We start from the raw sequence: 11,877 nt of genomic DNA, 5'->3' as shown, positions 1-11,877 counted from the left end.
TAATGCCAACCTATCTGGAGTTCAGCTGCAAGATGAAGGTGGGATTTGTAATGCTGCTGTAGCTGGAGTGGTAAAAGGTTGCTGCATTAGTAGTCAAATGCCTGCCTACCTATCCCCATTCCATTACTACCATGTGCTATGACTAAATTGCTGCAAAAGTCCAGCTAATAGCAAATTTTATTATAGCTTAGGTTTCCTGTCCAAATGACATCACTGCTATTCATGACACTTACCCACCCAGTTGATTGTCACCGATACACTACCTGTTAAAACTGTAAGCACTATGTACGGTGTTGTGTTACGGCCATCTGCTATTCACCACTTCCTGAAATTATCCCAATCATCACTACTGTCAGCACCACTTTGGCAAGTGTAAGATATAGATTTAGGCATTTTGATCCTTTTTGGGCTTTAAAACATAAATGTGACCTCAAAGCTAAAGAGTAGGAGGAATCAAATCAACCCATAGTGATTTCCTTTGTATTGGTCACCACTGCTATGTCAAAGGCCAGCGGTGCAAAATAAAATATCATAGGGACTTTAGTTTATAAGATCAACTGGGGGAGGGACTGATATGAATAATGTAACTGTGTTGACACTATCATGCTGTGTAAAAAGTGGAGTGAAACATTGCTGGTGATGTTGCTCATAGCAACCAATCAGATCTTTGCTTGTGTTTTTTCACCTTTAAGGTGACCATAGATCAAAGATCTGCTCGTTTGGCAACATCGGCAAACGAGCGGATCTTTCCCCCGATATGCCATTAACAAACATGGCTATATCGGGTGTAATCTGATTGTTTGGCCGTATGGCCGAACGATCCGATTACGATGTGCCCTGGGTTCCAGCGGGATCGGTCGGGTCAAAATCAAACCTGACCGATCGACCAAACGGCCGATCTCCTCCGGACGAAAGATGTCGGCACACGCCACACACGATCCGAAAATCGTACGAATCCTCGATTCGTACGATAGGATCTGTGTGTCTATGGCCACCTTATCTGTTAAAATCTGTGTGTGTATTGAAACGACAATCTTTCCAGGAAAGATCTTTTCCAGGAAAGATCGTACTTGTAATGTCTGTGGCCACCTTTAAACCGTAAGATGAGGGTATAGCATCGCGTGGCCAGAATATTCCTGCATATGTAAATAATTTGTCATATTACATGGCTCTGCTGAAATATTCTCTATTGTCTTAAAAATATCACCATTATCTAGTGATGATAAATAAATCATTGAAATCCATTAAGAAGGCCTGAGTCAAGGTTAGCAATATGGTAGCATTTGTGGTTTTTACTGTATATAGATACAAATTCACACAATAGGGGTCTTCTACAATGCAAGCTACAATCGGCCATTTTAATGCACTTTGTACATTGTGTCCTGCAAGTACCCAGAGGCCTCTGCACTCGTTTTAAGAGCATAGAGTACTGCTTCTTGCACACTGGATCACGTGCTGATTGAGGGGAGGGCAGGAGGAAGCACGTAGGGCCCCACACTACCCACTCCCTAACTGTGCAAATCAGGGAGCTTCAGGAGGTGCCGGCATAGGGGCTCTACAATTAAAAGATCCCAGAGGCCAGATAATTAAAAGAATAAAACAATAACTAAACACTTTATTAAATAAAACTATCTGATTGGTTACTAGTCTCAGCCTGTGCATTGTATGCAACTGCCAGTGCCAACATATGTCTTACATTGGGCATTATTCTGTTATCAGACAAAAGCATATGCAAGGGCAATTTTGCTTCTGATCCTTCTGATTTGCATCTAACATAGTGACCGATGGTAGAAATATTTAGAGATCTGAGGGCACACACACTTAAAGCTCAAGACAAAGCAAGACTGGTGCCGAATTCATTACCAAATTCATTATCATACATTTAAAAAGGGCCTATGTTACAAATCTAATATTTTGGGACCTGGGATTTTGATATTAAAATGTTGATGCCAGCATCAAACTGATAGTGCCTACCCTGTAATTACACCATGTTGCTAGTCCATGCAGCAAGAAAATGGTTATTACACCTAATAGAAAGATTGCTATCTTTTGGTAGACCCATCAACAATACCCCTTTTTGCCAAGTTGAAGGGTAAAGCTGTCTGAACCCCCAAACAGTAACAGGGGTTATTGTTTCTTAACAAGATGGGTTTCCTCTGTGTAATACAGATAAAGAGGTCATTTGATTGGTTGAGGAGTTCTGCAGCACATTAGGACAACTGTGGACCATACCACTGTACTGAGAACTGGGGTTTGATGGGCCAGATTGGCTTATAAAACAACCTGTCATTAATATGGAGAGACAGGGATGTCCCATTATAGAAGGAATGTGGCAAGAGCAGCCAAAATAAGGGTACCTTGAGGATACCCTAAACTAATAGAGGGCTTGTGTACTTGCATCAACATTAATCACGCCGAGAAGGTAATAATCCCAGCAAGAATTCTCCGATTCCAATAAAGTAGATGACCTGAGCGATGCCAAAAAGTGGAGCAATGACCAGGGCTCGGCAGTAAGCTCCCTTCAAGAAGGCAGCAGGACCCTCACTTCTCCAGATCTTTCTGCAAAGGCACAACAAGGGTTACAGGTCCATAATTAAAAATAACAATAGCCTCAATAAAATGAGGTACAGGTCAAAGGATAAAGAGATCACTCTTTGCAGTGCACTAATATATGGTTCATTATACTGTGTATAAAATAATATTCATTATATTTCATCTTTTATGTATAAAATTCTGCCCTTTTCCTTTTTCGAGCTGAGTGACAGACACCCTCCTCAGCTTTTGCCAGTCAGTATCAGTGCAGCAATGTTTTCTCATGTTTTTTTTCCCCTTTGTTGTATAATAATTGTACAGGTATGAGATCTGTTATTCAGAATGCTCGGGACATGGTGGTTTACGGATAAGGGGTCTTTCCATAATTTGGACTCCATACATTAAATTGACTAAAGAATCATTTAAACATGAATTAAACACAATAGGGTTGTTTTGCCTCCAAAAAGGATTACTTTAGTGGTGTGCAGGTCAAGAACCGCACCCGACCCTCCAAACCGACATCCGGCTCGGCCTGCAGTTCTCCCTCTATTTATAGACCCGCCCCGCAATGACATCACAAACGGGGTGGGGGCTGGGGCAGGCATGAGTCTATAATTTTAGGGGCCGAAAGCTAGGTGGGGAGAGCAGGAGAAGAGCCCAAACTGGACCCACCCGTGGCCTGAAGATTTTGTGCAGGAGCTGGCCCGAACCCACGGGTTCCATGCCGACCCGCACATCAATAGATTATATAGACTTATATATTAGTTAGGATCAAGTACAAGGTACTGTGTTATCACAAAGAAAAAAGAAATATTTTTTTAAAATTGTAATTATTTTATTAAAATGGAGTTTATGCGAGACGGGGCTCCTGTAATTCAGAGCTTTCTAGATAACAGTTCCCATACCTGTATATGCAGTCTTGTTGTGAGGTTTCAGAAGACTAATTGGGCATTGTTTTAGAATACCACAAACCACACTATGTTTAAAGTTCATTTTAAGATGAACTACCCCTTTAACAGCTAATTTATGAAACGTGACCTATACGATCCTGCAAAGTAATTTAGATGCATGATTCAGACTGCACTTCATTCTGTCTCCTGTCTTAAATGGAAGAGCTGGCGAAGGATGATTAGTATTTTGCCTTAAGAGATTTACACATCTGCATTTTAAGTCAATTTTTTTTTAAATCAAAAATCTGCTTGTGCCTCCAATTTAGAGTTACTACAGGATGCTAAATGTTATCAAGTTGATGCATGTGCACAAAGGGTCATTTCTATCAAACGGTGACCAGACAGTTCAACACAGTTTGCCAGAGAAAATGAATATACAAGTCAATAGAATGTATTTATCCTGCAGTGTCTGTTCAACCATTAATAAATATACCCTTTAGTACTCATATTAATGGTAGTGATAGTGCTTTGTGTCTGGGGTGGGGGCGCAGGGGGTGGGGGGGGGCCCCGAGGCAGCAGCCCCCAGTCCAGTGGCAGTATCATTGTTTGGACCTGCTTTGCTGCCTCTAGACCAGGATGGGCAGAGACACGGTCAGATTCGGGGAGATTAGTCGCCTGAAGTCGTCTCTTTGGGACAACTAATCTCCCTGAATTGCCTTCCTGCCGGCTAGAATGTAAATCGCTGGCGGGATGGCAGTCAGAGCGCTTCGTTTTCCTAAGTTGCCCGAAGTGAGTAAACTTCTGGCGACTTCAGAAAACGAAGCGATTTACATTCTAGTCGGTGGGAAGGCAATTCAGGGAGATTAGTCGTCCCAAAGAGCAATTTTGGGCGACTAATCTCCCGGAATCTGACCGTGTGTCTCTGCCCTAAAAATACATTAGGATTTTGACTATTTTTTTAATTGGATTATCATTATCTAGTTTTAGGACTTGAGTGAAAAAAAAGACCACATATTTTTACCTAAAAAGGCTCTACAAAATTTCAAGTACCACTGTAAATAGAGTATTTACAGTCTGTTCGATCAGTGTAGTTGTATACCTTATGGTTACATATTTACCTGGCACAGTCTATGATTCCTGAGTAGGTATCTTCATTAACCCCTCGCTGTAATGACTGCAGCCTTGTCTTAATCACTGAAATACAAGCAATGCACACATGAGACATGGTCAGGGGATGTGCACAGAATGGTACAATCCCTGTGTGGGCACAGACAGTATCTCTAGTTACAGCAGGGCATACTTGTGTCATGAGGTGGTGTCTGATTGAGGTTTTCATGTAGCTAGTGTAATGTGACATTCGTGAATACAGATTGGGAAATGGAAGGCCCCTGAGAAGGGATACACAATAGCATTTAAACAAGTCTGAAAACCGGCCAGCTTATCATACTGCCAAGAGGAACACAAAGAGAACGCTCTCATGATTCTTCCTCTAACAACAATTAATTGTAGCTTTGCTAAGTACTTTTTTGGCAATGTGAAACGCTTATATGATCAGTACTGGAAGAATGTGCCCATTTGTTATGCAAAGTAACAATCTAGTCTGAAATATGCAGAGTGTAATGGCATGTTGTCGCTATTCCTAGGAAATATCACAGTGAAAAAATAGGCAAAAATCACCACCATTCTCACTACACATGCACTTGGCTCAATCCTTGAGAAGACTGAGGCAACAGAACCTGCCTGTGCAACATTACCCTAATTCTCTGACTAATGTCTCATCAACCTGAAATGCAAATTTCTGGGATTATTATTCCTCTTTCTTTACAAGCCACGTCTTCTATGGCATTAGCTTATCTCATTTGTCTTTGACAGCCATCGTCTCCCTGACCCACTTTTTTTCAAGGACTCACCATCACACGGATTAACAGCAACAGCAGCAGTGCAACCAGCTGCACAGCCTGAAAGGAAGGACACAAAAAAGGGGGATTTTCCGTCGGGGGTCTTCTGGCCCAGCTTGTTCAAGTTGGCGAAGAGAGGAAAGTATATTATGGAGAAAGGGACATCTCTGAGGAAAGAGATGGGTAGAAACAATTAAAATTTGGACTTGAATCAACAGTAATTAAAGGAGAACTAAACCCTAAAAATGAATGTGGCTAAAAATGCCATTTTTAATATAGTAAACTTATTGCACCAGCCTAAAGTTTCCGCTTCTCAATAGCAGCAATGATCCAGGACTTCAAACTTATCCTAGGGGGGTCACCATTTTGGAAAGTGTCTGTGACACTCACATGCTCAGTGGTCTCTGAGCAGCTGTTGAGAAGTTAAGCTTAGGGGTTGTTGCAAATTATCAAGCAGAAAATGAACTGATGCTACAAGACCGGTTGGTTAAATTCTGATGCTAATTGCACTGGTTTCTGTGCTGCCATGTAGTATTTATCTGTATTAATTACTAATCAGCCTTATATTGTGTCATTTCTATTCTATGTGTACTGTATATTGTGAGTGGGTCCCTAAGCTCAGTAAGTGACAGCAGCACAGAGCATGTGCAGTGAATCAGCAGAAAAGAAGATGGGGAGCTACTGGGGCATCTTTGGAGACACAGATCTTTACTGCTAAAGGCTGTGGTTGCCTTGGGCTGGTACAGAAGCACAAAAAATCACGTACAACATTTCTAGCTACTTCTTTAGTTAAGCTTTAGTTCTCCTTTAAAAGTATTGAATGGTGACATAATACACCATATACTGTTTTATAAATAGGCCGAAGGTTCCCATAATTCATTGTGGACCCATGCTTAATGGTCCAAGGTGCTTGTGATGGACTTCAGGCTGTGTATATCTTGCCTTATAACTTAATGAAGGTGAAAGGCACTTGATGGACTAAAAGGTGGAGTCCACCTGATATTTGGCCCTTTGTTGGACCTAGTAGTACTGATATAGCATAGCATATACCTTGTGGCAAATGGTCAATAGTTAATTTGATATATGAGTTACCTGTTAGGACTGGGCTTCCCCTTTATGTGGAAGAACCAGATCTAACACTGCATAAAAATGTTATTAATGAAACAAACTATATAAATTGGATGAGTGATGTCATAAACTGTATAACATTCCACAGGAAAGCCATGATCTGTCCAAATTAGTAGCCAATAGCAAATCTGTCTGGAAGAATAGGCCCAAATCACTCCTGAACAGTGAGCAAAGCTGGTACATACATACTGTACCCCCAAAATACTTCATCTTTTGTGAAATGGACGAATTTGTTAAGGGAGGCACTGTACAGATACATGGCTGAGCTTCCACTAACCCATGCTTAGGCTGTAGGCTGCAATCCAGGGATACAAGCTTGAATGCAGCAAACTTTTGAGCATTTGCCATTACTTTTTACCTGCCTAGTTGTCTGGACAAGGCTCACCTTAGCAATGTGGCCCCCAGGCCTTTGTATAATCCAGCAATCCCATCGCTTCTCAGTAGCTGCCGTGAGATCTGTATAGCTGTAGGCCGAGCTGTTACGGACTCAGCTACAGCGCTGTTGGGTCCAGCCTGAGACGCCATGAGTTTCTTTTGAGCAGCTGTGAACAGTAAGAGTTAAATACTAACGTGCAATATGAAGGTAAAGCTGTATCAGAGAACATGCATTTTTTTCTCACTACACATCTTTTTGACCTACAATTCATTAGGGGTTATTTAAGAAGACCCTGGACAAAACTGAAGAAATCTATGGGCAATGGTTGACAAGGAGATTAGTCGCCCACAACAAATCTCCTTTTCTGCAAGTGATTAATATCATTAGTTAACTAAAATGAATGGCTTGCTTTCAGACTCTGCATCTTACCGAGCCTCCCAGCATCCTGCAGCTGGATTTTCAGCATCTCCATAGGTGTAGTGACAATGACCTGGCACATCCCTGCTCCACACCCAGCCAGCATCTCCTTCACCAGTGTCAGCTTCTTCCTAAACACAAAGGCATTGGTCTCACCATATGCAATCCAAATAGCTAATAGAATCTTTTTTTGCATGTAGACTGTGTGCCTAAATTTTCCAGGCCTTCCCCAGCCAAACTTAAGATTCACCCACAATTAAGGTTGCCACCTTTCACACAAATTTTTACCAGCCTAGCCACAGGCAGGGGCGGATCATGATGTCACAAGGGGTGGGTGGTGTCAAAAGAGGCGTGGCTATGCCGTAGCAGGGATCTACAAGGCGGAGATTGAGGAAGGGAAAGGGTAAGTTCTAGGCTGGTTGAGGGTTTAGGTGGCTAAATTAAAGGGCATTACAGATTTACCGGCAACTACTATGGTTGCCACCCGGTCGGTATTTTACCAGCCTAGCCGGTAAAACACCTACCAAGGCCGGGGCCGGTATTACAAATTTACTGGCAATGTAGCTGCCGGTATATTTGTAATACTCCTAACAAAAGCCCTTGGCCCACCACCAACCCGCTTAAAACTTACCTTTTCTCCACTTCTGGCCATCCCATGACATGACTTCACCCTCTTTTACATAATGACCCGCCCCTTTTACATCACTGCCTGTCCCTTATACATCACGGCACGCCCCTTTTGTTCCCGCCCCCACCACTGGCCGGTGGAAATTTTATGAAAAGGTGGCGACCCCTAACAACTATATTGCCGGTAAATTTGTAATACCAGCTCTGCATGGGTGGCAACCCTACCCACGATGTGAAAAAAATTATGAGGGGGAGGAAGGGTACACCCTCTTCATGATCAGCATATGCACAGACTGACCTGTGTATGCACCATTCACCAATTGGAAGGGCTATCCAGTGCCATAGATAACACTGGACCTGAATACAGACCTGTAAGTAAAATCATGCAAAGAAATGATGCCCACAAAAAGCTGTACATTCATCCCTTACTGCTTAAGGTTTCCATAATATTGTATGAAACAAATTTTCATACGACTGATATCAACAGAAGACTTGTATCAGTTGGCTCGTCGATCAGGCCGGCCAGAAAATTTTGACTGGGCACCTTTGAAAGCACCTAGACATTGGCCATTGTTAGTGCTAAATAGTCAGATACATGTAGAATTCTGTTGTTTCTACCTGTATATCTGACGATTCTGCTCTACACGTGTGTTAGAAAAAGAACGATCTCGTAATTGTAACGTCTTTGTCTATCTTATTTATGGGGAAATCTGGTGCAATAGCACCAGATGTTTAATCATAAGAGAACAAATTTCTATCTATCGAGCATAGTCTTCCTTACTAATGTGTCTTTTAGCACATTGCACTTAATCTATACTTATTTATTACTATGCTACATGAGTATTTATTATTTTGCTTATTATTACGGGTTTATTTAATGTTTAAATTATTTGTTAGCAGAGTTAAGGTATGGAGATCCAAATTATGGAAAGACCCCTTATCTGGAATACCCCCATACCCCATGTCCCGCGCATTCTGGAGAACAGGATCCATACCTGTATAAATAAAGTTATGCATACATATATTCTATATAGTGATGAAGTTATAGTGCTGAAGAAAAAATCACTATACTGCAACATTCCATGTGAGCAGCAGGTGGCACACTATACAGGATAACACAAAGGGACAGCCTTACTAAATCAGATGAAAACCAGCAAACTTCTCTTGTCCATTTCCATTTCTTAACCATTTTTGTAATAAACAAGTTAGAACAGTCTCAGGGGACACTGACTTCCTATAGCAGGATAATGACTGACATGCCTGTAACTAGAGAAATACAAGCATGTCTGGCTGCCTAGGGCCCCAACTCTTTGTGGGATCTTATAAAGCAATAAGAAAAAGTGGGTTATCCCCTAGTTTTCTTGCAGCAAAATTCTCTACACCCCATTAAAGATACATTTGACCTTGATCATTTATAGTTACAGTGGAACCTCAATTGTACCTCCCCTGATTTTAAGTTTTCCTTCATTTTACATTGTTGTTTTGTGGTCCTGCCTATCTATTTTATGCATAATACATTGCCCTGATTTTACATTTTCCTGGCTTTTACACCATTTTTTTCTGATCCCCTTAAAACGTAAAATGGGGGTTCTACTGTATATTTTTTTTTTTTTTAAAAGGTTTTTATTTTCCGTTTTGAAACAAACAACACACTTAACAACAGACAATGTAGGCATTGGTGATAAAAAGTGCAGTTGGTCATGCAGGACCACAACATATCAGTTTAAGGCATCAAGGTACACAATCGGAGCAAAAATTCTGCCACATGTTAGGTTAAAGTGAGTATTACATGTTACTTCCAAATCTCACAGGATTGGAGCACGCTTATATAAGACTCAATTCGCTGAAAAAGAAACAGTTATATTACATATATGTTCTCCCATATACACGCATTTATTGAGACTCTGGGTCTACTTCAGGACAGAGCTCCAACCAGGGTTCCCAGATTTTCCCAAATTTTTCTGGGCACTGTCTGGCTATGTATGTTAGTTTTATCATCGGGAGCCTGGTATTGATCAGTTTTACCCATTGCTTTATTGTAGGGGGTCGTGGGCTCATCCATGTCATGGCAATTTGCTTTTTGGCGTAAAATAGAAGGGTCTTTAGTAAATACCGCGTTTTATTTAGAGGTGCCAATTCGTCCACCAGTCCCAGTAGGCACACCTCTGGTGTTAGTGCTCCAGGGAGCAGAATTTCATTAGTCAAGTAGGCTATTACCTTGGCCCAGAATCTCTGCACCAGGGGACATGACCAAAGCAAATGAAAGAAATCAGCGTCCAGGTGCTGGCATTTGGGACAGTTCCCATTGGGACTTTTGCCCATGGCTTTGAGCCTGATTGGAGTATTATATGTACAATGTATGATACGGAATTGCACCATCCTATCTTTTGTAGAGATTAGAAAGCTGTATAGTTCCCCTATTGCATCTTCCCACATATCATCATCTAGAGCAGGGATAAGGCCATTCCACTTGTTTTTTTCTTTGTTAAGTGGATTATGGATGGTGGATATTAGTAGCTTATATAGCCCAGAGACCAGCTTTTGTGGATTCGGGTCCCAAAGTCTGTCTTCATGTGGTTGGGTGTTTGTACAGATTACCAGGCTACCAAATTGGGCCGCAAATGCATGTCTGAGTTGGAAGTATCGGTGCCAAGCTATGTTTGGGTGGTTCAGTTTAGTCGCTAGTTGGGTAAGGGTCGGGAAGGTGCTGTTAACTAAGAGATCCGATAGGTGTCTGATCCCTAATTTTGGCCAGTACGCAAAGTCCGGTAGATGAACTAGGTGCTGTAGATTAGAGTTTCTCCATAGTGGGGTATAGGGGGATGGAAGGCTTGCAGCTTTTGCAAGAACTTTAGTGGCAAGCATCCAGGCCCTTTGTGGGCATCTTAGCGTTGGTGGCAGTTCAGGGGTGTCTTTGGCATTCCTGTAGGGTGCATTTCTAATTGCTTCGAGGGAGCCCGCCAGCGTGGCTTGTAAAGCTGTGAGTGTGTTTTCGGGGTCGGGGTTAAACCAGTTATGTATGAATGCTAATTGACTAGCATAGTAGTACATTTGCAGATGCGGAAGGGCTAATCCCCCCTTTTCCAATGGGGCCTGGAGCGTTAGCCGGTTGACTCTAGGGGGTTTGTTTGCCCAAATAAAGGGGAAGAGAACAGCGTCAATGCGTTTAAAGACCTGCGGGGGTATCCATATTGGGGCATTCTGCAAGAAGTACAGGAATTTGGGTAGGTATACCATTTTGAATAGGTTGACCCTACCCCAGACCGTTAGAGGGAAGCCGGCCCATTGGTTGACAGTGGTTTTGAAACCATGTATCACTGGTTCAATGTTGTCTGTAACATAGTCTTGCGTGTTTGGCGAGATAGTCACCCCAAGGTATTTAAAGCTGGATACCCACCGCAGTCCCTGAATCGCATTTGTCCTCTGCGCAGCTTCTAGATTAAATAAGATTGACTTCCCTTTATTTATAACCAGACAGCTGTATGTGCCAAACTTGTCAGCTAGGCAGAGCGCCAGCGTGAGTGAGTCATGTGGATCAGCTAGGAGCAGTAAAAGATCATCTGCATATAGTGCAATTTTTTCCTCCAATTTCCCACATTTGAGTCCCCTAATTTCAGGGGTTTGACGGACCATAATGGCATAAGGCTCTATCGCTAAGGCGAAAAGGAGGGGAGAGAGGGGGCAGCCCTGCCTGGTGCCTCGGGTAAGAGGGAAGACTCTGGAGAGAGTGTTGTTGACTCTGACCTGTGCAACTGGGTTTAGGTAGAGGAGTTTAAGCCAAGCTATGAAGGTAGGGCCTACGCCAAACTTCTCCAGGGTTTTCCATAGGTAAGGCCATTCAACTGAGTCGAATGCTTTAGTGGCGTCTAATGCCGCTATGAGTCTGGTACCACTGTTCGTATGGGTGGCCTGCATATGAGTATATAATCTGCGTAAATTTATAGCCGTACTTTTATTGGGCATGAAGCCTGTTTGGTCTGGGTGGACAATCGAGGTTATAACTTTGTTA

General features: G+C 42.3%; 1 protein-coding gene across 1 annotated transcript in view; it reads right to left on the bottom strand.

Moving 5' to 3' along the window:
• Positions 1-1,020: 1,020 nt before the first annotated feature.
• Positions 1,021-11,877, bottom strand: part of slc25a22.L (solute carrier family 25 (mitochondrial carrier: glutamate), member 22 L homeolog) — a 41,365-nt gene continuing 30,508 nt past the window's right edge. Inside the window, exons 6-10 of the mRNA XM_041589972.1 lie at positions 7,254-7,372; positions 6,834-6,990; positions 5,333-5,487; positions 4,541-4,616; positions 1,021-2,559 (exon numbers count right to left, since the gene is read on the bottom strand). Of these exons, the coding sequence (XP_041445906.1) occupies positions 2,406-2,559; positions 4,541-4,616; positions 5,333-5,487; positions 6,834-6,990; positions 7,254-7,372 (661 nt within the window). The 3' untranslated portion in view covers positions 1,021-2,405. The remainder of the gene's footprint in view (positions 2,560-4,540; positions 4,617-5,332; positions 5,488-6,833; positions 6,991-7,253; positions 7,373-11,877) is intronic.

The sequence above is a fragment of the Xenopus laevis genome, chromosome 4L (assembly GCF_017654675.1).
Source record: "Xenopus laevis strain J_2021 chromosome 4L, Xenopus_laevis_v10.1, whole genome shotgun sequence".
NCBI classification, from domain to species: domain Eukaryota; kingdom Metazoa; phylum Chordata; class Amphibia; order Anura; family Pipidae; genus Xenopus; species Xenopus laevis.
Note: the sequence above shows the minus strand (reverse complement) of the source record. Positions and strands in the feature narration are given on the sequence as shown.